General features: G+C 39.5%; 1 protein-coding gene across 9 annotated transcripts in view; it reads right to left on the bottom strand.

Annotated features, from left to right (window-relative positions):
- Positions 1 to 25824, bottom strand: part of GRIA4 (glutamate ionotropic receptor AMPA type subunit 4) — a 480512-nt gene that overhangs the window by 87549 nt on the left and 367139 nt on the right. For all 9 annotated transcript variants that reach the window (XM_043579212.1, XM_043579210.1, XM_043579209.1 and 6 more), the window contains one exon: positions 4859 to 4912. In XM_043579212.1, the coding sequence (XP_043435147.1) occupies positions 4859 to 4912 (54 nt within the window). The remainder of the gene's footprint in view (positions 1 to 4858; positions 4913 to 25824) is intronic.

The raw sequence follows: 25824 nt of genomic DNA, 5'->3' as shown, positions 1-25824 counted from the left end.
ATCAGCCCAGGGCCCAACGCGGGGCTCAAACTCATGGACCGCGAGATCGTGACCTGGCTGAGTCGGACGCTTAACCGACTGCGCCACCCAGGCGCCCCAACATTTCTTTTTTTTAATGTTTATTTATTTTTGAGAGACAGAGCATGAGCATGGGAGGGGCAGAGAGAGAGGAAGACACAGAATCCAAAGCAGGCTCCAGGCTCTGAGCTGTCAGCACAGAGCCCGACATGGGGCTCAAACTCAGGGACTGCAAGATTATGACCTGAGCCAAAGTTGGATGCTTAACCAACTAAGCCACCTAGGCGCCCCTAAATATTAACATTTCTTATAGAAACACTCATGATCAATTCTTTCAGCCTTTGCTTGTCTGGAAAGTTCTTTATCTTTCCTTCAGTTCTCAGGGACAACCTTGCCAGGTAGAGTATTCTTGGTTGCCAGTTTTTTCCTATCAGCACTTTTTTTTTATTAAATATTTATTTATTTTTGAGAGAGAGAGAGAGAGAGAGAGAGAGAGAGAGAGAGAGAGAGAGAGTGTTTGAGCAGGGGAGGGAAAGAGAGAGAGGGAGACACAGAATCTAAAGCAGGATCCAGTCTATGAGCTCATAGTACAGAGCCCAACACGGGCTCAAACTCATGAATCCTGAGATCATTACCTGAGCTGAAGTTGGACCCTTAACTGACTGAGCCACCCAGGTGCCCCTCAGCACTTTCAATATATCATCCTATTCTCTTCTGGCTTATAAACCTTCTGCTGATGGTCTTGTGGTGGTTTCCTTGTACATAACAAGTTGTTTTCCTCTTGCTGCCTTTAAGATGCTCTCTTTGTCTTTAACTTATGACAACTTAACTATAATGTATCTTACTGTATATCTCTTTTTTTAATGTTTATTTCTTTTGAGAGGGAGAGTGAATGAGCAGGGGAGGTACAGAAAGAGGGAGAGAGAGAGAGAGAGAACCCAAGCAGGCTTGGCACTGTCAGCACACAGCCCAATGTGGGGCTCGATCCTGTGAACTGCGAGATCATGACCTGACCTGAAGTCTAGAGTCGGATGCTTAACCAACTGAGCCACCCACGTGCTGCCCTAGATCTTGATTTCTACTTCTTTACTCAGGTTAGGGAAGTTTCCAGCCATTATTTATGTGAACAAGCTTTCTGTTCCTTTCTCTCCTCTTCTTCTTCTGGGAGCCCTATAATATGTACACTGATCTATGATGGTGTAACAGAAGTCCCTTAAGCTATCTTTACTTCTTTCATTTTCTTTTTCTTTTTACTTCTCTGAATGGATGGATTCCACTGCCTTGTCTTCAAGTTAGCTGAGCTTTCTTACTACCTATTCTAGTCTCCTATTGAACACCTCTATTGAATTTTATAGTTCAGTTATTGTATTCTTCAGCTCTGTGATTTATGTCTGGCATTTTAAAATATTTTCTAACTCTGTCAAAATTCTTATTTTTCTTAATACTTTGCTCTTCTGGCCTTGATAAGCATCTTTATGACTGCTATTTCGAACCCTGTTGTGTAAATCATTTATTTCCATTTCATTAAGATTTATTTCTGGAGATTTATTTTGTTCTTTTGTTTGGAACATATTTCCTCGTTTCCTCATTTTTACTGATTCCCTGTGCTGGTTGGTTTCTGCACATTAAATAAGACAGACACATCTTCCAGTCTTGGCACACTGGTCACATATAGGAGATGAGCCTCATCAAATGGGCCTGGACTAAATTGTTGGTTGTCTCTTAAACCTATGTGATTGCTCAAACAGCTTCTTCTTTTTTTTTTTTTTAAGTGGATCTTAGTAGTTGACAGGCCTGCCAATGTTCCAAAGGAAGGAATCACAGTCAGCACCTAGATGCAGGCTGAATGGAAGTTTGACTCTCAGGTAGCAGCCTGTGAAATATACGGTCAAACCCACTTTTAGGGAAAAACTAGGAAACGTGCACCTTGCCAGCTGCCTCTATATTGAGCCCTGGGGGGATGGCGTGGGTTAGTACTTTTACACATACCTGTTAAGAAATGCCTCATTGCTTGCTACAGTACTGTGGGATTTGTGAATATAAGCTCTGTTGCCTATCAGGTCCAGTCATCCCTTGGGTAGGTCACCAGGCACGTGTACAATATTCTAGAGACAGGTTGATGTCCTGGTTTTATAGGAGGAGTGAGCCAGAAGGAGAAGGTGACAGAAATGTCCACCAGCTCCCCAGGGTCCATGAAGAATCATGGCCAGTTCTTTGATGCACGCAGCTGGACCCTTACATATGGACACTGAGGCAGCAGACTGTGAAGTAGATAGTCAACTGCCTTTCAGGGAAAGAGTGGAGATGAGCATTTTTGCTTGCTCCCTCTGTGCTAATAGGGTCTGTGGGGATAGTTACATTGAATGCTCACGAGCCCATTAAGAATATGGCTTCTTTGTTTTCTATAGTCCTGTGGGTCTCATGGACATATAACCATTGGCTTTCAGAACTAGGTGTTTTGGGGCCTGTCTCTTGACAGCCTTAAAAGCTGGGGTGCTAAATGTATGGTCCAAATCCTCACTGCTCACGGAGAAGCTGGGAGTCGGGGATTCCCTCCTGATTGTATGGCACTGTGCTGGGGTAGTTTTTACGGAAAGAGTGGTCTCAGCCTTTCCTATCCATTTCAGTGTGTGTAGTTTCTTAGATGCTTGGATTTCTCTCAGGGCGATGACTCTGTGTGTGTCTGGGGGTGGAGGGAAGTTCAGGAGCTTCCTACCCCACCATCGAGGTCCCTCCAACTAAACAGTCCCGATGAATTGGTTAAATACCAGTCCCTGATTAGTTGCAAATTGTAAGTGGAAGTTATAAATGGAATTATTCTCTTAACTTTACTCTCAGAATGTGTGTTGCTAGTGTACAGAAATACACACATATATATATTTTTTAATACTGACCTTCTATCCGGAAACCCTGCTGAAACTCTTTATCAGTTTTCAGTTTTTTAGTTAGATTCCTTAGGATTTTACATTCACAAAATCTCCTTTTCTTCTTAATCTGAATGCCATTTATTTCTTTTTCTTGCCTAGTATCCCTTGCTAGAAGCTTGAGGACCATGTTCAACAGAAATGATGAGGGGCCATTCTTGTCTGCTCCTGATTTTAGGGGGAAATCATTCAGTCTTTCAACATTAAGTATATTAATATAATCTTTCTTTTGATAATGGATTTACTTCACATTTGGGAATCCTATGCAGTAGTTTTCAGGAAACAGCCCGTGACTGGCCCAATGAAACAAAAAACATTCTGGTTTTGGAAGTCACAGCTATTTAGAGATAAATGAATTAAGTCAATAGAAACCATAATTAATAAATATATTGTAATTTAGATCTGCACAAGTTACTGAGTAATCATGTATTACAATGATATCAAATACATATGGTAAGGGCTTTGTTATTTTTAGTGAGAGTGATGATCTATGCCCTAATTCAGGCAAATATTTTTTCCTACTTCATATGCTGTAATGACACACATAACTTAAATATGCTGTCATCTCCTAGGGCTGTTTAAGAAAGGCTGTGATAGCCATTAGGATGTTATAACCATTCTTTCCATTTTGTACTGGTTTGTTTGTCAATGTCAGCAATTCATTTCTGGTATGACAGTCTATAATACATTGACTTTTTTTTTCTTCTTTAATTCCACTGTTTGGAAAGAAGAGATGTCAAAACGCTCCACTTGCTAGAATCACCTTGTACAATGTCACTGTGAGTGTACACATTCCATAAACATAAGAGTTTTTTCTCTTATAGTGACTAATATGAGAATATATTAGCTTTAAGAATTATACTTTTATAAAATATATTAAAACATCCAGACTATGGACCTACTAAAAGCAATGGAAAAGACAAGTCAAAATTTCTCAGTGTTTTCATGATAATCCATGAAGTAACAAAATTATACTTTATTAATAAAAACAAGGAAATAGGAGTTTACAGTCTATTGTTGTATTTTACTATATCTATTCCATAGTGAAATCCAGTTCACTAAAGACTGAAAATTCCTGTCTCAAAGTGTGATGGTCCACTCACTACATGACAAGAATGGATAAATCTGAAATCTCTATTGTAGCCTTTGGCTCTTCTGTTGTAAGCAAAATATCTTCACCAAAGAAATATATGGTGGAAAAGAGAAAAAGGAGAAAAAATTCTTAACTTTTCTAAAATAAACCACTTTTGAGAGCAAGCCCTTGGGGCAGATGGCACTCTAATAAAGCAAGGAGAATGGCCCTCCACATAGTTCGCTTTCCTTCTTCACCGCAGTTAACAAGAAATACTTGGTAAGCCTTGCCAAGAAATCTAAAAGGACTTGCCTTAGGCCTTTTAGGATTTTATACTAATGTATGTATCTTGTTCGATAACCTTCTACATATATGAAAAACTGACATAATTTAAAAAAATATGGATCACTCCCAATCAAAAGACTTCCTTATATAATAGTCATTTCAATCTTGCTTTTTCTTAAAATCAGAGGACATGGGTCATCAGTTTGATGATCCTTGTGATAGGCCAAGTAATGGAAATCTGGATCCATAGGTACATTTACCATTTATACAGAGGAAAGACCATTATTTGATTTGCCAAGTGATATCACAGTAAAGCAAACATTATCATTACTTTTAAGGTTGCTTTGGCAGATGTCAAGCTAGTCTGCACCAAAATATATTGAATTGCACATTATGAATACAATGACCACTGCAATAAAAATATTATCCTAAGTGTTACCAACAGATTAGTAAGTAAAGTAGTTTATTCATTTACTGAAGTGTTATTGTAAAGCACAGTTAAAACAATCTGGAATGCTTGAGCAATTCTTATGAAAAACAGAAAATAAACAGTTCTTACCAAGTTTGCAATGATGTAGTGGTAACCCTTAACATGCTTCCCAACACTCACAATCTGCAAAGACAGAAGGAAATAAGAGAAAACCTGTTTAACTTCACTGAATGATATTTTTAAAAACAGAATTTTAACTATTGTAGCATAATTCCATGTGGAAACATGAAGAAAAAATGTTACAGTTTTCATTATAATAGAAGAAATGCACAAGCCACCTTAAAAATTAAGTGATTAAAGTAAAAAAGAAAACCCTCTAATATCAATCGTGCTGTATAAATGACTCTTCATTCACTATACCTTGTTCTTGTTCAGAAAACTACTATGCTATGATCCCCTCAAAGAGAATGACAAGGTGATAAAACAAACTGATAGTTTATATGAATATTTCTATAATGGAATATGCACTAACATAAGAAACTTAAAATTATTCTGGTCCAAAGACTATAGTCATCCTTAATTTGTTGATAATTTATTTCTATAAATGTATAGAAATACATGTATTTCTATATGTATGATACATATTCATTCTATATGTATGAAAATGTATGATAGGCTGCTGGTGTCTTCAATTGTTAAGAATGATTTTCTATGAGTAGACTGGATTCTTGTCCTGAGCAGGAAGCAAGGTTTTTCTAAGGCACAATCTCTGTGTGTAGACACCTCTGATACTATAGAATACTTAGTTAATTCCCCCCTGCATATGGATAGACTATTATTTTATTATAATAAAAAGACTAAAGACAAAACATCAAGAGACTTTTTCTCTCTGCTAGATTCATTTTTTCCCCCTAAGAATGTTTTCAGAAATGTTTTGAAAATTAGAAACTCAGAAATTTCTAATGCAGGAATAAAGTTGCATTAGAAATTACAACTCTTAAGGGCGCCTGGGTGGCTCAGTCGGTTGAGCGTCTGACTTCAGCTCAGGTCATGGTCTCCCGGTTCATGAGTTCCAGCCCCGCGCTGGGCTCTGTGCTAACAAACAGCTCAGAGCCTGGAGCCTGCTTCAGATTCCGCGTCTCCCTCTCTCTCTCCCCCTTCCCTACTCATGCTCTGCCTCTCTCTGTGTCTCAAAAATAAATAAATGTTAAAAAAAATAATAAAAAAAGAAATTACAACTCTTATTTTCTATAAAACTGAAAATTCCTTCAATGAGAGAAAATCTAATGACAATTACTGATGGGCAGCTTTGGAATCTGACTGGCTCCCCGAAGGTGATAACACAACACATGATTTTCATGTACTTTCATCATAAAAGGAAAAATTAAGTTGCTTTTAGCATTTTAACATCCTCTAACAGTAGTTCTTTGTAAATTGGTGACTTGTGTATAAAATAAAGGAAAACCGTTTTGAAACAGAAAACAGAGTTTTGCACACACAGCTATTGGTGAAATGGTGTCTCTGCTCATGCAATCTTTCCTTTTTGGTTACAGCCAAGACCTCCTCTTTGTTTTTATGGTTCTGCAGTTTCACTACAAGGCAGTTTGGAAATTTTACTTTGAAATATTTGTTCATATTGTTCAGGATATGTCGTGCATTCTAAGTACGAGGATTTCCCTTCAACAATTCTGGGAGATTCTCTACCAATAACCCTTCACACATCTGTGTGTTCTGACAAATACTGCAGTGTTGATGTCACTGATTCCCAGATCTCAGAAGGTGGAATAAATTCAAATTTAAACGACAATCTACCTCAAGAAGGTTGCGATGACCAATTCTCACAGAAGGTGTCTCCCTCACCACGCTGAGCCCAGGCCAAGGCAGAAAACACTCAGCTGACTCCTTGTACAGGAAGCAGATTTTTTTCTGCTCCTCTCTTTGACTGGGTTGTCACTCTTCTAGAACGTGGCTTTAAATGGGACCTGAGGTCTAACTTACTGCCTTGGCTGAGCCCAAAGTCCCTGTTCTCGGGTGAGCATGAAACCCCCAGTCAGTCAGGCTGCCCAATCTGGGTGCTGCCCAACTTCCCTGGGTGCAAGTTTCTTTCACTCTTGGCTCCTGGAGACTTCACTCTCCAGGAAGCTCAACTACACATTTGCAATGTTTTACAAGTAGTTTTTATACTGCCCCATTTATCCGGTCCCCAGTTTATCTAAAACTGAACACCCCTTGACAGTCTCACCACAGAAATGAGAACAAGCAATACAGAGACGGGATGATAAGGAAAGTTCAGTAAAGAAACCGCTTAATTAGTCACCATATTGGGTAACCCAAACCCGAGTGATTTAGTGGGGGGGGGGGCTGGGCAGGCAGGAGCCCTCTTTTTCTCCGGAATCTCAGGTACAACTTGTACAAAGGACAATGATCTAGGGACACTTGACAGCTGGTACTGGCAGGAAACTGCAGAGTCGATGATCCAGTCGGCCAGCACTTCCTGCTATGTGACCTCAGCAGGGATTGCTGCCACAAAACAATTCATTATTAATCTCTTGCTGACTCACTGGAACTTTCTCTGGCTTGACTGGGTAAGCCGTTTCGCACTCTCTTTAAGCCCCCCTGCTCATGCTGCCTCCTCTCTCTCAGTGCTCTCGGCTTGGGGTTTCTCTGTGGCTGCAGTCAGTAACCTGTGGTTTCCCCTAGAATCATTTTCAAGAGTTAACACTTGCACATGTGAAAAAGCTGTGGAAATTCTGCACTAAGTGTCTCTGCGAGGAAATTACTGTCAGTTCTAGACTGCCTAGCAAAGAGCTGTCATAAATTAAAGCTTATGTAATGCGTTTTCGAGGGATGAGGACTTTTAGAAACCACAAACAATTGAAAGTGACAAAAATCCCGGCAGAAGAGGCCTTGCAGGGCGTGATACGCCTCAACGTTCTGGGAACCAGGGGCCTCAGGGAGCAGTGATCTGAGGATTTATTTCCCTGGCTGGGGACGCTACAGAGAATGCCATTTTTGCTGAGCCAGATCCTGGCTGGGGTAAAACGAATGTGAGAGCCTCACTGCCTTTGAACACTCACCACCCTGACTGGGGGTGGCCAGGGGTTAATAACGGCCAGATCTCGGTCCCTCTGCCAAGCATCCAACACTAGATGGAAGTTTCTTTGTGAAAACAAATCCAATTTATACTCCATTACTCCGTAGTCAAGGGCCCTGCACCTAGGGTGTCATTTGCTTAGGTTTTTCCATTGTTTTTATGGTTGTGTAAAACCAACAGTCTCACGGATATGGTTCTCCACGGCTGTCGTCATCTCAACCAAAGTGTTGTATAAAAACAAAACAAAATAAAAAATCTGAGTGGCTGGACTCTGGATGCAGACCACACCTGTGTCTTGCTATTTCTGACATTATTCTTTATAAAGAAGGAAAATAAACAGTGGGAGGTGAAAGATATTAATATCTAACAGCACAACACACAGTGTGTTTGGCCCACTTGTTATGGGAAAGCCATGTCTACAACAAAGACTTCGCTGCAGCAATTAATTATGGCCTTTCATAAAGACAGAAAGGTGTAGGAGTAGAGACTCCATCTCTGTTATCTTCTTAAAAGACACAGAGGATGATAAATGGACAAAGAATAATGATCAAGTGTCTGTTCAGAGTTCTAAAGAGTGAGTTAGGGAGAATGTACAAGTTACACTGATTGTACACTTTCAGAAGAACCCATCTTTACAAGAATAAAATGCTTCAGAAAAGGCACTAAATGCTTTCTTTGATTACTTTCTCTTGGTTGTTTTTTAGGAAACAGTTGCTGAGAAATATCTATGTTGCTGGTCAAAAGATTCAATTCTAAAGTCAGGCCTATGCATATTTAATAAGGTAAATGCCAGATGCACTCACCAAACTGTTCTATTAACAAATTATGGCATAATCTTTATGACTGTAACTTCTAAGTCTTTATTCATTTATTAAAATTAGGGAAGGATGAACCCAGGATACTTTTCACCTCAATCCCACCTTTATTTTTTTCTAATTTTTAAAATGTTGATTGATTGATTTTTTTTTTTTTTTTTGAGAGAGAGAGAGAGCTGGGGAGGGGCAGAGAGAGAGGGAGACACAGAATCCAAAGAAAGCTCCAGGCTCTGAGCTGTCAGCACTGAGCCCAACGTCAGGCTCGAACTCATGAATCATGAGATTGTGACCTGAGCTGAAGTCGGACGCTTAACCGACTGAGCCACCCAGGAGCCCTGACCCCACCTTTAAATAAATTTAGTTCAATAAATGTGTCCTATGTATAAGTTTAGGGTAAGGAGATTCAAGGCTTAAAAAGATAAGTCGGTGCTGCAGTTATAAGAGTGTTTAATTTCTCTCCTAAGACGATAAGCCTCAAACAGAAATGACTGAAATACCGAGTAAAGGGTGTGCCATGGATTTGAAGGAGAAGCGGGATCATTTTGTGGGGAGAACAAGGTAATTTTAAAGACAGAATAGATGTTAAATAAATACTGATTGAGTGGATGAATAAAGAAGTTAGCGTATAAATGCCACAAACACTAGTATATGAAGATCAATTTGAAACTTGTAAATGGTGGGAGTTTGGCCTTTAACCTACCATACAATTTTACGTGAATCCTTTCTGTATCAATGGTTTATAAAGCATTCAGGGGTCTCTCTAGATACGAGGTGCTGTGTATTACCTCCCACTGTTATTACGAAGCCACGATCACTGTAGTGAACACTATCTTCAAGCTAGAGCCCAGCAATGGCACACCCGATTTCTCCTTTTACTCCGATTTAATAGGCAGCTAGAAATTCCTCTCCCAGCCGTTATCACGTTCCAGAAAATTCCATGACAGTGGCCAACCAGTACAGCCTAGCTGGTGGTGTGGGGGACACGATGCCTCGTCAATGGTGGAGACTTACTATAACGAGGGCAGTCACTCACTAGTCCTTTGTCTCTGTAGAAAGCCCAACCCCCCAGATGCCTCCTGAATGTTGACTTTCAGGGTGCTTCAAAATACCTTATTATAGAGAGAAACAAAAGCTTTCCCTTGTTTCGTTTGATTAGCTAGTTTACCTCAGTTTCACCAAAGGAAAAACGTAAGGCAAAGGATTTCTGCAAACACACTGCAGAGTTCAATTACAACCATGTAAGAGAACAACAGGACCTTTACTTCTGGGGATGCGATTCACAGTCAGTGAGGGGAACATGAAGAACCCCAGAACAAAAGGAACTAAGGCTATTTGTGTGAGAAGAGATTGAGGGAGAGGACGGAGAATGAGAGCTCTCATCAGTACATGCACACACACACACACACACACACACACACACACAACTGTATTTTTTCCTTCCACACTTGAAGATGTTAGAAATTACAGAAGTTTCTAATTAGGACGCACTCATTTTTCGGAAGCTCCGAACAGTGGCTGACTGCCTTCCGGTAAAAGATGTCAGGGGAGAGTCTTTCTCAGGCTTAAAGTCATGTGTTTGCATGGCCAGTGAGGGTCACAGACACTACTGATGGCCCACTAATGCTTTTCCTCTTAGCACTTCAGTGCATACTGCTATAACTGCCAGCACCTGAATTTCCTGGACGTTGGGATCTTCTCTGATCCCTGGAGCCCACTTTGCTCATGGTGGGGCGGGCTAGCAGGCCAGGCAGGAGGTGCCAGGGAATTAATGCCCTCCTCCCCAGCAGCCCCCATACAGAGACGGACGGGAGCTGGTGCAGAAGTATTGCAACGCCCATGCCAGAGAGAGGAGTCTGACATGTGTGTTCTATTTACACTAATTTCAAATGACATTTACAATAATCCTCTAGTAATTTACATTAATATCAAATGAGATTAAGCCTTGGTCACCCACATGGTAATTTTCTAGATAAACGCGCCTTTAATTGATTGCATTTCTCCACTGCACTTGCAGTGTGTTCTTCAACTCCCAAACCTACTGATTACACACAAATCCTTGTCTTAAGATCTGCTTCAGGGGAAACCAAACTAAGTCTCCAAATTAAAAAAAAATTACCAATGTGACAGTGACATTGTTAAGGGTAAAAAGATACTTTTGTTGGGTAACTGTCCCAAGCTTTCATCTCTGTAGCATAACACATGTACGTTATATTCTGAGTTCCTAATCTCTGAGTATAGTCAAGGACTCAAGTTGCATGAAATACCATGATTTTATTTGGATATCTAAATTTGGATATCTAAAAAAAAAAACAAGAAAGAAAGGTTTATTTTGATAGAGAGAAATAGGGATGAATCAGTATCTTTAATAAATTCTTTTCATTCCTGATACAAGATTTTTCCCTTTGTCCTGTCTTATATACTTTAAGGACATCCATACTTCGTACTGGTTGGCTATTGGTTTTTTCTTTGAATGTATTCCAGATGTTAAAAAAAACCCTTCAGTGTCGTCCTTCCAGAACAAAGATTGTAGATCACTTCTCCCCACCGAGGGCCCTCTGGGGGTAGGAACTGAATGGAGTCATAGAACTAGGGGCGAAAACCAAGTGCTAAAACGCAGGTGTTTAGTTCTGTCTCCACACCTCACCTCAGCATGGTAACTGCCAACAGCTACAGAAAAGCACATTGTAGAATACATCCTTCTCTCTGACTGCTATGGTGGCTCCAAAATTCTACACCCACAGAGCTTGAATAATATTAGGATTCTCATCATGTTAACAATGGCCATCTCTTAGCAGAGATCCATTCTGTTTAACAGTGTTTTAATTTAGTGATTGAAAATATTTGTAGAGAGGCACAGAAGGTTCTATGGAATTTGTGATTTCGAATGTGAAACACACATAGCGGCCTGAAAGAACCAGTGAGCACAAAGCTCTTTTTTAATTACAGAGATTATTTTTTTTTTCAACGTTTATTTATTTTTGGGACTGAGAGAGACACAGCATGAACGGGGGAGGGGCAGAGAGAGAGGGAGACACAGAATCAGAAACAGGCTCCAGGCTCTGAGCCATCAGCCCAGAGCCGGACGCGGGGCTCGAACTCACGGACCGCGAGATCGTGATCTGGCTGAAGTCGGATGCTTAACCGACTGCGCCACCCAGGCGCCCCACAGAGATTATTTTTTAAGAAGCAATATAAAAAACAATTCTGTGGGGCGCCTGGGTGGCTCCGTTGGTTAAGCATCCGACTTCGACTCAGGTCATGATCTCACAGTCTGTGGGTTTGAGCCCCATGTTGGGCTCTGTGCTGACAGCTCAGAGCCTGGAGTCTGCTTTGGATTCTGTGTCTCCTTCTTTCTTTGGCCCTCTCCCACTTGTACTCAGTCTCTGTTTCTCAAGAATAAACAAACGTAAAAAAAAATAATTCTTTTGAACAATTCTAATGAGCTGTAGGTGGAGGGGGGAATATTTTGCTTTCATAAACAAACACATTAAATAAATACAGTCATTAAGTGATGAAGCTGGGACGCCAGCCCAGATGTTTTGACTACAATTTCGTCTTTTTTTTTTTTTTTTTTTTACTATACCCCGTTGCCTTCCTTAGGCCATAGCAGTCAGAAAAATGACTTATTTTTTGGCCAGTTATTATACATCTTTCCTAAGAGGAAAATAAATAACAGACATTTATGACAGTGCCCTTCATTATCACATTAGGTAGTAGGCAAATGCCAAGGCTGGGGATGAGAAAAACCAGCTTTCTTTTAAGGAACCAAAAAAACCAATTCCTTTTCTTTAAATAATCTCCTATCTGCACATACTGCTTATTTGAATCGCATCATATATGCAAGGTTTCCCTAGTCCCATTTTGTAGCAGATTGGTACAGGGCCACACAGATGGAATGCTATCAGGTAAAACTTAACATATCTAAGTTTAGGTTTGCAAATTCTTCATATATCCATAATAAAGCTAATAGCAAAAAAAGCTTCAATAACTTGCATTCAGTTTTGTTTACCTTGTACTCTATCAGGTATACATTTAAGATGACAGTTCAAGTATATAGTCTAACTTTAATGTAAGTGCAACTCAATCCAGTAGATAATTCTATTTATGTGACAACCTCAAAGTGATCATTAAAGGTTCAATTATGTACCATATAGTTTTTTTTTTCTGTGCAGTTTTAAATACATTTTATGTTGTTCATAAACAGTAGTTTATAGAGTATATAAATCAGAATATTTTGTTTCTTGGGGTGCCTGGGTGGCTCAGTCAGTTGAGTGTCTGACTCTTGATTTCAGCTCAGGTCATGATCCCAGGGTCGTGGGATTGAGCCCCATGTTGGGTTCTTCGCTGACTGTGGAGCCTGCTTGAGATTCTCTCTCTCTCCCTCTGCCCCCCCCCCCGCTTGCGTGACATGTCGTCACTGAATAAATATCTATTTATGGGTTACAAAGAAAACTTGAGGGGGCGGGTGGGGTTGGTGGTGATGGGAAAAAATGTCTTCAAATGTCACAGATTGTCACATAGGTTTCAAAGGGATAGATAATTGTGACGGGATATGTGAATTATACGTCAACTATGTTCGAACATGGCTTGCATAAGCACCCTGGAAAGGTGTTGTTTGTGGGATAGATGGCCTCTAAGATCCAGCCAACCTGAGAGCCTCTGATTGTGTGACTTTCCAGCGTAGGGAAGTGTTAATGAACCACGGGTTCTGGGGGCTCCTGTTCGTATACCATCTTCCTACCACTCTCCCCTTGATTTCGTATTTCTTTTCCTTATCATTTTGATTTGAAATATTATCATCTGAACATTCTTCCCTCTCTCATTTTTAATTCAAACTTCCCTTATTTTCTTGGAGACGTTTTATTTTCCTGTATTTTCTAGGCAAATAAAATGTAGAGAGGTGACTGCAGGGAGGGAGAGAGAGAGAGAGAGCTAAAGAGAGAGCAAGAAATTCTGTGGCCACTCTTGCAGGGAACACCAGGTTAAATAAGGTTTGAGGCTGCCTTGCTATAGGAATTTTTAGAGACTTTAATATGCTAATGTTCACCAAAATCCCAAGAGCCAGATAGAGTACACAGCTCTGTAGAACAGTTTTAAAAGGTTGTTTAAGGACATCCTTCCTACAGCTTTACTCTCTACTCATCGCTTTCCTTAACCGTCACATACATTTCAGATTTGAGTTGCTTTAGTGGCATTTTCTTATTTCTCTTCTATGTTGATCATCTTTACCCACAATAAAAAGTCAACGGAACTATTTGAGGCATATTCAAGATATGTTCTGTCCATAATTTTTCTGTTAGTGCCTCAACTATGTAATAATGCCAGCTGGTACCTTTTTAGTCACGAGTTCTAAAATTTGCACATTTGTAATCTATTCAACAGATGGTAAACCGTGACTAGTTAAATACACAAGACATATGACCCCAGAGTTACTCTCTTTACTTTTATTTCAGGAGAATGCTTTCCTTATAGGGGAATTTATTAAGTGTTTTGGACTTCAGACAGCTTGGTGCTGCACTTCAGAAAGCAGCTGGTGCATAGAACCAGGTTCCTGTGAAGTGGATTCAGAGTGCAGACAGAGATGTACACAGAGACCCAATCTTCACAGACAAATACAGACTTTTCTATGTAAACTCTTTACATTTGTTCAAGTGACTAACTCTGGAATTATTTAAAAAAACCAAGCAAATGAAAGGTCATAACCAAGAGAAAAAAGGCAGGGAAAATATGTCCCTCCCTAATAAATGATATTGTTCTATTTCAGTGTCTGTATGTTGTATTTGCATGTACGTGTGTAGGGATCTTATTCCCATGAAGACTATTATCCATAACTAACAATACTGTTTAATTTTCCAAAGGAAATTTTCCTTTTTAAACCCTAATCATTTTTTAAATGATTTTTAAATTTAAAACATTTAAACCATTTTTTAAATGGTTTTTTTAAACCCTCATCATTTGAGCTTCTCAAAATCTTAACAAAAGTAATGGTGACTATGAATCCCTGAATTAAGTGCATATCGTGGTGCTTGGCAAAGTAGACATTAATTAATACGTTTAAGAATTTCTCATTATCACTACTTGGCATTAGATATTTACTTGTTTATTGTGTGGCTCCCTCACGAGTCAGGGACTTGTGGGGGCGCCTAGGACATTGTCTGGCCTCTGATAAGCACTCAATAAATACGTGTGATATAGACGCCAAATAAATGAAGCTAACTACTGGTATACATGAGACATAAAAAATAAAGACGAAGCACCATTGCTCGCTTGATCACCAGTCTGTTCCCCTTTCAGTCCATTCTCTATGCTGTCATGAGAATTATCATTCTAAACCACAGATCGATCAGATCACATCTAAAAACACCCAGTGACATTTAAAGGCTATGCGGAATAGAAGACTACTTAACAGAGACTGTGAAGCCCTTTGGAACCTGTCTTCAATTTGCCATGAGCGTCTTCTCATTTCCCCTGCACCTGATGTTCCAACCACACGTACTTACTTCCAGCCACCCGCACCCCCCCCCCCCAATGGCTCCATCCCAGGGCTCTTCTTTCCCTCTGCCATCTGCCAAGGCCCTTTCCCACCGCTTCTTCCTGGGGAGTTCTGACTCATCTTTCAGCCATTTGCTTTAGTCTTTATTACACCTTTCCACACTGTGCTATATTATTTGCTTGTGTTCTTGTTTTCCTTTACATTTGAAATTCCTTTAAGGAATGAACCACAACTGATTTAATTTTATACACAGTGCTTAGAAATGGATAGGTATGGAATAAATATTTGTTGAATAACCGAGCGAATGGGTGAATGTTATGTTCATGATTAAGAAAGGAAAATGATAGGGTACAGTGGGCAGAGACCAGAAAATTAGTTTCTTTCATGTTATGGGCAAGATACTTATATTGTTATGTCATTATACTGGATTAAAATACTTGACCTTCAAATTTACATATGATAACAACCAGCAAAAATAACCATAATATTATTACAAGAATAGAACTAAAAAAAATTTTTTTTTCTGGGGCACCTCGGCGGCTATGTCAGTTAAGCGTCCGACAGGCTCAGGTCTGATCTCATGGTCTGTGGTTTTGAGCCTTGCGTTGGGCTCTGTGTTGACAGCTCAGAACCTGGAGCCTGTTTCGGATTCTGTGCCTCCCTTTCTCTCTGCCTCTCCCCTGCTGGTGCTCTATCTCTCTCTCAAAAAAACATAAATAAATAAACATTAAAATAAATTAAAAAACGTTTTTTTTCCAGTATAGATTCTGTGGTTATAAAGGAAAAGACATAAGACAATATTCAGACAACTGCCGCCTGGACTTGGAAGAACATAAAATCTCTTGGTATATGTGACACTGGGGGTGGGGAACTTAAAAAAAAAAAAGAAAAGAAAATTCCCTGTGTATAATCTTGATCTTCCTTCCATTTACCAGTGATCATGTGGACCATCTTCTTCTTCTTCTTTTTTTTTGTAACAATGACACCATTTTAACTTCCTTCCACGATCTGATCTTAATATATTTTTTAAAGTTTATTTATTTATTTTGAGAGATAGACAGTGCGGGGGAAGGACAGAGAAGAGAGTGAGAGAGAGAAAATCCCGATGTGGGACTTGAATTCGCAAACGGTGACATCATGATCTGAGCCAAAATTAAGAGACGCTTAACCAACTGAGCTGCCCAGGAGCTCCCATAATCTGATCTTAAACTTGGCACCAGTTGTACGCAAGGGCAGAGAAAATCTAGGTGATCAGTAGGGAAGATGTGTGCAACGTAAGGGGAGGATTAAGCATGAATCTGTCCTGTTACCTTTAACGAAATCACTGATTAAAAGATGCGTCACTTCACGTACTGGCAGGTAGTGCACTCTATTACTCAACTGTCTGATAGGAACACTGGAGGTTTTATACAATGTGGTTATACTGACGTTTACAAGATTCCGAAAAGTGTCCTCAAAGGTCATATTAGGTGCTTTGCTTCCTTTTTGTCAATCTCACTGCCTTTTAAGCATTTGGAGAGTGGATGCAGAATTCTGATGGAATAAATTACATAGTTATCCTCTGTCTCCCATTTAATGAGGAATATTACTTGCCTTTCTCTAAATCATAGTAGACAAGTCTATGCAGCAGCTTTCTATTCAAGGCTGGAAACACTAGCTTATTTCTCTAAAATTATCAGATTTTCTTTTATCTTTTTGAAAAGAAACTGAGCTTTTGAATGTTTGTGTCAACAACAATAACAGAAACTATTTTAAGAGGTATTCTTGAAGCAGCAACTAAAACAATTTTAGTTGAACACAATCAATGCCTAGAATTCACAATTCTTCCAAGATACAAGTACTAGCATTCTGCCAACCAGTTTCCTTCCTCCTCAAAAAACATACATCCTTTGCTTTCTTTACTTTTCCTTTTATATTAATTTTTTTTTTTTACTTTGTAAGGAAAGGAGGAATATCCACAACCATGGTAACGGTTGCTAGGAGACAATTAGAGACCCCTTTCTCACTCCCACCAAGTTCCATTTGCACTAGTCTGACAGATATCTATAAAGGTGTTTTTTTCCCCTGTTTTCTATGAAAACAACATACCCAGTGCATTAGAATGGGATTTACCCATTCAAATCAATTCAGCTAAAACGTAAGATTAAAGAAGTGAAAATTCACCTTTAAGAAAAAAAAAACACCAAAAAACCATAACCTCACGTCTTTTAAGTTTCTCCTCACTTTGCTGCGGTTCCTGACGGATATGCAGAAGCAGCTTTACAATGGAGCCAAGCAGCAGGCCCTGCCAAGGGCCCGCAGTGCAGGAAGCTGCTGATACGATTTCTTTGCTGTAGTAATTTCTTTGAGTGCCTGATTTGCTCCCATTCCATCTCACTCATTGTTGCTCTAATATATGGAAATGAAACACTTGTGCTTTTTCAGCCAGTACGAGCACCAGAAAACCCGGATTTCCCATCATCTTCGGCGGGCGAGACATATTGGACAAGAAAGCTTCCCAGGTAATTGAGGGCTGACCTCCAGAAACTTCAAGGACTGGTGAGTGCTCTTCCTTCAAACACGGGAGAGAGATACCTCCTGCCTGTGTCTTCAAACGAAGCTCATTCAGACTTTCAGTTATTGGACAATTATTTTGCTCCCTTTTCCTATCACTGGGGATATATTGGCAAATGCTAATTACAGACTCTGCTCTGATGGAATCAAGATTTCGACAACAAAGACAGACAGCTGAACTAGGACAGCGCAAGGAATCCGCATTCCTGCTGCCTCGAGTCTTGTCAGCACCATCTTGGGTTACCTGTTCCACTCCAATTTCTACATTTGCCGCCTGCCCAATTTTTACCACATAGAATGGGTCTCCGCCTCCTGGGCTTTCCCAGAACTCCTTGCCTTCCTGCCTTGTTTCCATCTGGAATATCCTTACCCCTCCTTGGTTCCTGGAGAACTACAATGCATTTTGAATTTAAAAGTCTGTTTTCCCCCGGGAAGCACTTCTGACTGTCTCCATTCTATTGGGTCAGCACATTTGCTGGGGTCCTGATACACGTTGCAGTATTTCTGATTCTGAACCATCACATCGTCTGGTCATTATGCATTTTTGTTTCTGAGTTCCCAGCTTGAGAGTATGCCTTCCTGGTTTAGGGACCATGTTTTGCTCATCTCTGTTCAGCCCCGCAGGGCCTGGAAGGATGTTGGGAACATAGATGTTGAATGCATGCATTCGGAATCAAGTGCAGGACCCTCCTGTCTCTACTGCTGTCTCCTGTCACCTCCTGTCTCTACTGCTCATTCCTACTGTCGGGATGCATGCTGCTTAGTCCTTCCACAGATGGTTCCAATAATCAAAGCCATCATCCCCAGTGATGAGGCCTCTTCTGGAGTGACTACTCACGACTGAAGCTAGTGTTCCTTGTCTCCATGCTTGTTTTTTGTCTCCTCTGTCTCTTATACTTCTGTTTTTGACGATTTTTTTTGTCTTGATGTGGAAAAAAAATGACCCCATGGGTATTAGTCAGTAAATAAAATGCTCCTTCCTTTCTACATAATGATTCGACTAGTTATGGCACACGGAGGCAGGCTCTTTAAGCCGCTGGCTCTTGTTGATGCTTTATTCAAGTCAGAGATGTTTTTGGAAGTGGAGGTGGGTAGAGTTCTAGATTTAGTGCAGTTCTTTATGTTAGAGACATCTGAAAACTTATAAAGGCAGATTATAGATGAGCAGACGCTATCTGTTCCGACACATTTGGCAGTTCGCCAAAAATCCTGTCTGGGCCCTGATCTTATCACTGGGCGATGCTGGACGAAGAGGCAGCCTTGGCCTTAGGACACACTGCTGAGGCCCTGTGCACTTTCCATCACTTAGGTACAAATGGCCACATTGCTGTTTGTGAGAAATTTGCCTCTTTCCAATTGGTCGTGCCCTGAAGCAGGATTACTGCCTTCCTCTGGTGACGCAAGAAGCCCCTGAGAGGTCAGGCATGGCTTTTAGGCTTTCCTGATTAGTTTGCAAACAGTATGGGAAGGTCACTGGCTTTGCCAACTGTCTGAGTGTCACGTTGTGTCTAATGAGAACCTGAATTCCCCTTTTCTGTAGTGAAAGGGGAAACAGTGCAGAAAGGGGCACCAATTATGTTCGAGGTATGAGACAAAGTGGCAGTTTGAGATACTCATGAGCCAATTTCTCTATTCCCTTGTCAAACAACTATTTCATAATGTAAGGTCAGTCCTTGACATCTTCTCCTGAGAAATACTTGGTGAGGCTCCTTAAATACATCCATCATGTGCCCTAAAGGCAGCTGGCTCTTGTTCCCTACCAGACGCCTCTGACATCATCACGTATTGGATAAGAATGGGCACTCATCCCCAGATCGCCGAGATGTTATGAGATCCTTGATCATTTTCTGCGTGCTCTATTTCTAAAGGAAAGAAGGCATTTTCATAGGATTTTAGCCAGTGCTTTTGGTTTAAACCTTAGTTAACCAGAGAAGAGTTGCTAACTAGAACAGAAAAGAGAAATACATCTGTTACCTCATCACTTGATCTTCAGCACACAGAGTCTAGTGTCTCACCCAATGGGGGCACTTGATAAATATTGGTACGATGAATGAATGTACAGAAAGGGCCAACTGACCAAGGTTTTACTTTATACTCCTTTTCAAAGTGTATCCCGTGTGTAAAATTATATTGTTTCAGGATCAAATGCAATTATCAGTCTTTATCAGAAATAGCATTCGTGAATTTTAGAGTGAGCAAAATTTTCTAACATCACCTCAGTCTAATGTTCTTTATTCAGAGTAAGGAGAAGTAGAATCACGGGCATTAAATTATTTCATTTACTTTTCTTTTTCTGTTACTAATTTATTTATTCTTGAGAGGGAGAGAGAGAGAGAGAAAGAGAGAGAGAGAGAGAGAGAGAGTCAGTCCCAAGAAGGCTCCATGCCCAGCGCGGATTCTGACATGGGCTTGATCTTATGACCCTGGGATCATGACTTGAGCCAAAATCAACAGTTGGACACTCAACTGACTGAGCCACCCAGGTGTCCCTCTGTTTACTTTTTAAAAATAAATAATTGCACATTTCTTAAAAAGTGAAAATTTTCATCTTTTTTGGAAACATAATTTTGGGGATATAGGTTGAATGAGCAAAGAAAGAGGTAGCAGAGAGTACAAACCACCTGTGGCCCTATGTAATGACTGTATCCAGAGGATGAGTTGGGTGTAATGAGAGAAGGGTTTCACTGACCACAGGAACATGGGAATTTAGCTGCGTGACCCTTGTTATTTTTCATGGTGGAGTAAAACGTGTGAGCAACATTAGCTTTAAGTGCTATTCTGCTCAAATAATTTTTGATGCCAGAAAGACAGTTAAGATCAAGTTTGTTGCTGCTTTTCTGCTACTGGGCTAAGCATATGTATCAGTCTGGTAGTCGATATTCAGTTGATAAGGTCTTAGAGTCCCTAAGGACTCTTTGTAAGTAATCAAGCTCAGGATTCAAAATTAATGGATATGTGTGAAAATAAAATAATATATAAAAAGGTTTCCAATATAAAGCACTGATTTTGATATGAAAGCAATTCATTGGATTCCAGCTATATTATTTTTAGCTATTCTATAAAATAATTGTCAGAGGAAGAAAACTATGTAAGGTGAATAATGCTAGTGCCCAATATGTTATATTAAAGTAAAAATTGACAGCTTTAATAATTGATCACAAATTTAACAAATACTCATAGAGTAGTTTTGGTTTTTGTCTTTTTTTTTCAGAGTTATTTTCAGCAGATGAGTGGACCAAATTGCCTACTGGATTTAGAAGGCCAAAAATGCAACTTGTTTTATTACAGCCTTGTGCAAACAATGGCAATAAATCTAGCTTTGTAGTTTTGTTACATTTCTATTACCTTAAAACTCAGTGGGTAATATTTATATAAATTCTTCCTTTTTTCCTATGGTGTAATTTAGCATAGAAAAATCAATATACCTTAAACTACACTCGCGAATAGTTGTTTTGAAACTGATGTTTTGAAATGTTTGAATGCATACACGGCTACTTGCTATTTTGAACAGTAATCTATGGAAGGGAAACTTCCAAACTCATTCTATGAGGCCAGCGTTACCTTGATTCCAAAACTAGGCAAGGATCCCACTAAAAAGAAGAATTATAGGCCAGTATCCCTGATGGACATAGATGTAAAAATTCTCAACAAGGTACTAGCAAATTGAATCCAAGAGTACATTAAAAGAATCATTCACCATGACCAAGTGGGATTCATTCCTGGGTTGCAAGACTGGTTCAATATTTGCAAATCAATCAACATAATACACCACATTAATTTTAAAAAAAAGGGTAAGAACCATATGATTCTCTCAAAAGATGCAGAAAAAGCATGTGACAAAGTACAGCATCCATTCTTGATAAAACCCTCAACAAAGCAGGGAAAGAAGGAGCATACCTCAACTTCATAAAGGCCATATATGAAAGACCCACTTCCTTAATATCCTTAAGCTAATATCATCCTTAATGGGAAAAAAGTAAGAGCTTTTCCTCTATGGTCAGGAACGGGAGAAGGATGTCCACTCTCACCATTGTTATTTAACACAGTACTGGAAGCCCTAGCCTCAGCAATCAGACAACAAAAAGAAATAAAAGGCATTCAAATTGGCAAGGAAGAAGTCAAACTTCAATATTTGCAGATGACATGATATTCTAAGTACAAAACCTGAAGGACCCCAGCAAAAAACTGCTAGAACTAATACATGAATTCAGCAAAGTCATAGGATGTAATCAATATACCGAAATCTGTTGCATTTCTATACATTGTAATGAAGCAGTGGAAAGAGAAATCAAGGAATCGATCCCATTTACAAACGCACCAAAACCCCTACAATCCCTAGGAATAAACCTAACCAAAGAGGTAAAAGCTCTGTAGTCTGAAAACTATAGAACCTTCATGAAAGAAACCAAAGAAGACACAAAGAAATGGAAAAACATTCCATGCTCATGGATGGGGAAAACAAATATTGTTAAAATGTCTATTACTACCCAAAGCAATACACACATTCAATGCATTCTCTATCAAAATGCCACCAGCATTTTTTTTTTTTGCAAAGCTAGAACAAACAATCCCAAAATTTGTAAGGAACCACCAAAGGCTGCCAATAGCCAAAACAATCTTGAAACAAACAAACAAACAAAGAAACAAACAAACATAAACAAAACGAAGCTGGAGGCATCACAATTCTGGACTTCAAGCTATATTACAAAGTACAGTATAGTACTGGCACAAAATGACACACATAGGTCACTGGAACAGAAGAGAAAACCCAGAAACGGACCCACCATTATACGGTCAACTCAACTCATCTTCAACAAAGCAGGAAAGAACATCCAATGGAAAAAAGTCTCTTCAGCAAATGGTGCTCATAAAAACGGGACAGCACTGTGCCAAAGAATGAAACCGCACCACTTTTTTACACCATACACAAAATAAATTCAAATGGATGAAACAGAAAAACTATTAAAACCCTAGGCATAGGCAGCAACCTCTATGACCTCAACCACAGCAACTTCTTACTAGACATGTCTCCAGAGGCAAGGGAAACAAAAGCAAACATGAAGTATTGGGACTTCATCAAGACAAAAAACTTCTCCACAGCGAAGGAAACAACGAAACTAAAATGTAACCTTCGAAATGGGAGAAGAAATTGTAAATGACATATCTGATAAAAAGTTTATTCAAAATCTGTAAAGAACTTCTCAAACTCAACACCCAAAACCAAATAATCCAGTTAGGAAATGGGCAGAAGACATGAATAGACATTTTCCCAAAGAAGACATCTAGATGGCTAACAGACACATGAAAAGATGCTCAACATCACTCATCACCAAGGAAATACAAATCAAAACCCAATGAGATCCCACCTCACACCTGTCAGAATGGCTAACATTAACAATTCAGGAAACAAGAGATGTTGGCAAGGATGCGGAGAAAGGGGAACCTTCTTGGTGGGAATGCAAACTGGTGCAGCCACTCTGGAAAACAGTGTGGAGGTTCCTCAAAGAGTTAAAAATAGAACTATGCATTCAGCCCAAATGTCTATTGACTGATAAATGGATAAAGAAAATGCAGAACATGTACAGAATGAAATATTACTCAAGCCATCAAAAAAGAATGAAATCTTGCAATTTGCAAGAACGTGGATGGAGCTAGAATGTATTATGCTAAGTGAAATGAGTCTGAGAGAGACAAATGTCGTATGATTTCACTCATATGTGGAATTTAAGAAACAGATGAACATAGTGGAAAGAAAAAAAAGAAAAACAGAGAGGGATGTAGACCACAAAAATGACTATTGACTATAAAGAACAAACTAAGAGTTGATGGAGGGAAGTGGGTGGGGGATGGGCTAGATGGGTGATGGGTATTAATAGGAGGACACTTGTGATAAGCACTGGGTGTTATACGTAAGTGACGAATCATTGAAGTCTACTCCTGAAACTGTATGTTAACTAACTAGAATTTAAATAAAAGCTTCAGGGGCACCTGGGTGGCACAGTCGGTTAAGCGTCCGACTTCAGCCAGGTCACGATCTCGCGGTCCGTGAGTTCGAGCCCCGCGTCGGGCTCTGGGCTGATGGCTCAGAGCCTGGAGCCTGCTTCTGATTCTGTGTCTCCCTCTCTCTCTGCCCCTCCCCCGTTCATGCTCTGTCTCTCTCTGTCCCAAAAATAAATAAACGTTGAAAAAAAAATAAATAAAAGCTTCAAACATTAAAAAATAAGCCAACTGAAATTAAAAAAATAAAGATAAAGCCCATATTTAAAAGTACAACTATGAAGCATTCATTTACTCACCCTTATAGTCAAGAAGTTTATCTTTAATAAACACCTTAGTTTTGTTGTCCTTATCACAGATTTCTAGTGACAGTTTTGCTTTTTTAGTAGTGTTTTGGGCCTAAGGTCAGAGTTTTTCAAGCAAACTATCTAAAGACAGGGATAAAATTCTGCATTTTTAACAAAGCCGATACCTCAATCCAGTTGATTCCCAAGCTTACTATTTGTTGGAGATCTACTGCCACAGAATATTTATAATTAAGTTAAAAAAGAATTTGCAAAATTCTAAAAGCAACTAATTTTAATTAATTTGAAAATCCCAACACATCCTGTAAGTCTTTTGGTCAGAGATTACAGAAAAGAGATATTAAAAAAAAATAAACAGCGATACATTCATTAGAACGAATTAGGCATAAAAATAACTTGGAAAACAGGTACAGAAGATGAAGTGCTTCTTTAATTATAGTTGTCCATTCACACATTTTAGGAGAAAATTGTGTGAGCCATTTCCATTATGATTTGAAAACTGATATGAATGAAAATATCAGCAGAGTACTTATGGATAGCATGTTGCTGCAGTCTGGAGGTTGCCTACCCTTCCATAAATGTACTAACACGTCCCCTTATCTGCACTATATTAACTTCCCCATCTTCTGAAAGAGGGCTACTTCTCAAAAGCATTTTCCTGATCAAGATTATTTAGCATTTTACTGTTTTAAAAACTGCTTTGGTTGATTCTCTGAAATTGTTTTCTCCTGTTATTTCAATTTATTAAAGAGGATGTTGAAATACAGGTGTATTAAAATACATGTAGAAACTCTTGATAAAGTTTGGATTAGCTCTTATGTTTAGATGAGACAGGAGTAAAACCAAGAAACATTAAAAAATGATTTGGCTTAGAGGTACAAAGCATTAAAATATAGATAGTAAAAAAAATCATGTTCAGGATCAGAACATGTCTTTTTTGGGGGGAAAATTTTACAGGACAAAGAGTATATTATATTCTCATAATACTGTAGATTTTGTACAATCGATTAGGTTTGTAGTTGAGAGGGACAAAGTCTCATTATTACCACGCAGTCACGAGAGAAAAGAAACAGTTTAGAATTCGGGAGGAAGAAGAGACACGGAAAAGACATGCTCAAGTTTTCTAAGTTCTGGGGATCTAATGTACAGCATGGTGACCACAGTTAACAACACTGTGTCACGAGGGCGTTGCGGGGCTCAGTCCGTTAAGTTTCTAACTCTTGGTTTCGGCTCAGGTCATGAACTCGTGGTTTGTGAGTCCAACCCCTGCATCAGGCTCTGTCCCGACAGCGTGGAACCTGCCTGGGATTCTCTCTCTGTCTCTTTCTCTGCCCCTCCCCTGCTTGCTCCATCTCTCTCTGAAAATACATAAATAAGCTTAAAAAATTTAAAAAAACCAATACTGCGTTATCTGTCTGAAACCTGTTAGGAGAGTAGATCTGAAATATTCTCATCCCCAAAAGGAAATGGTGACCACATGAAGTGACAGAACTGTTCGTTCACCAGCCCTTCTGTGGTCGGTCACCACATCATAATATGTTAGTGTATCAAATTACCACACTGCACACCTTAAACGTACACAATGTTATATGTTAATCATATCTCAATAAGGCTAAAGAATATAAAAACAATATTTTTGAGGGGCGCCTGGGTGGCTCAGATGGTTAAGCATTCAAATCCTCATTTCGGCTCAGGTCATGATCTCACAGTTCGTGAGCTCCAAGCCTGCGTCAGGCTCTGCGCTGACACGGGAGATCCTATATGGGATTCTCTCTCTCTCTCCCTCTCTCTGTCACTCCCCTGCTCTCTCTGCCTCTTAAAAAACAAAAGTGTATTTT

Source organism: Prionailurus bengalensis, chromosome D1 (assembly GCF_016509475.1).
Source record: "Prionailurus bengalensis isolate Pbe53 chromosome D1, Fcat_Pben_1.1_paternal_pri, whole genome shotgun sequence".
NCBI lineage: Eukaryota > Metazoa > Chordata > Mammalia > Carnivora > Felidae > Prionailurus > Prionailurus bengalensis.
This window is presented reverse-complemented; position numbering and strand designations above follow the sequence as displayed.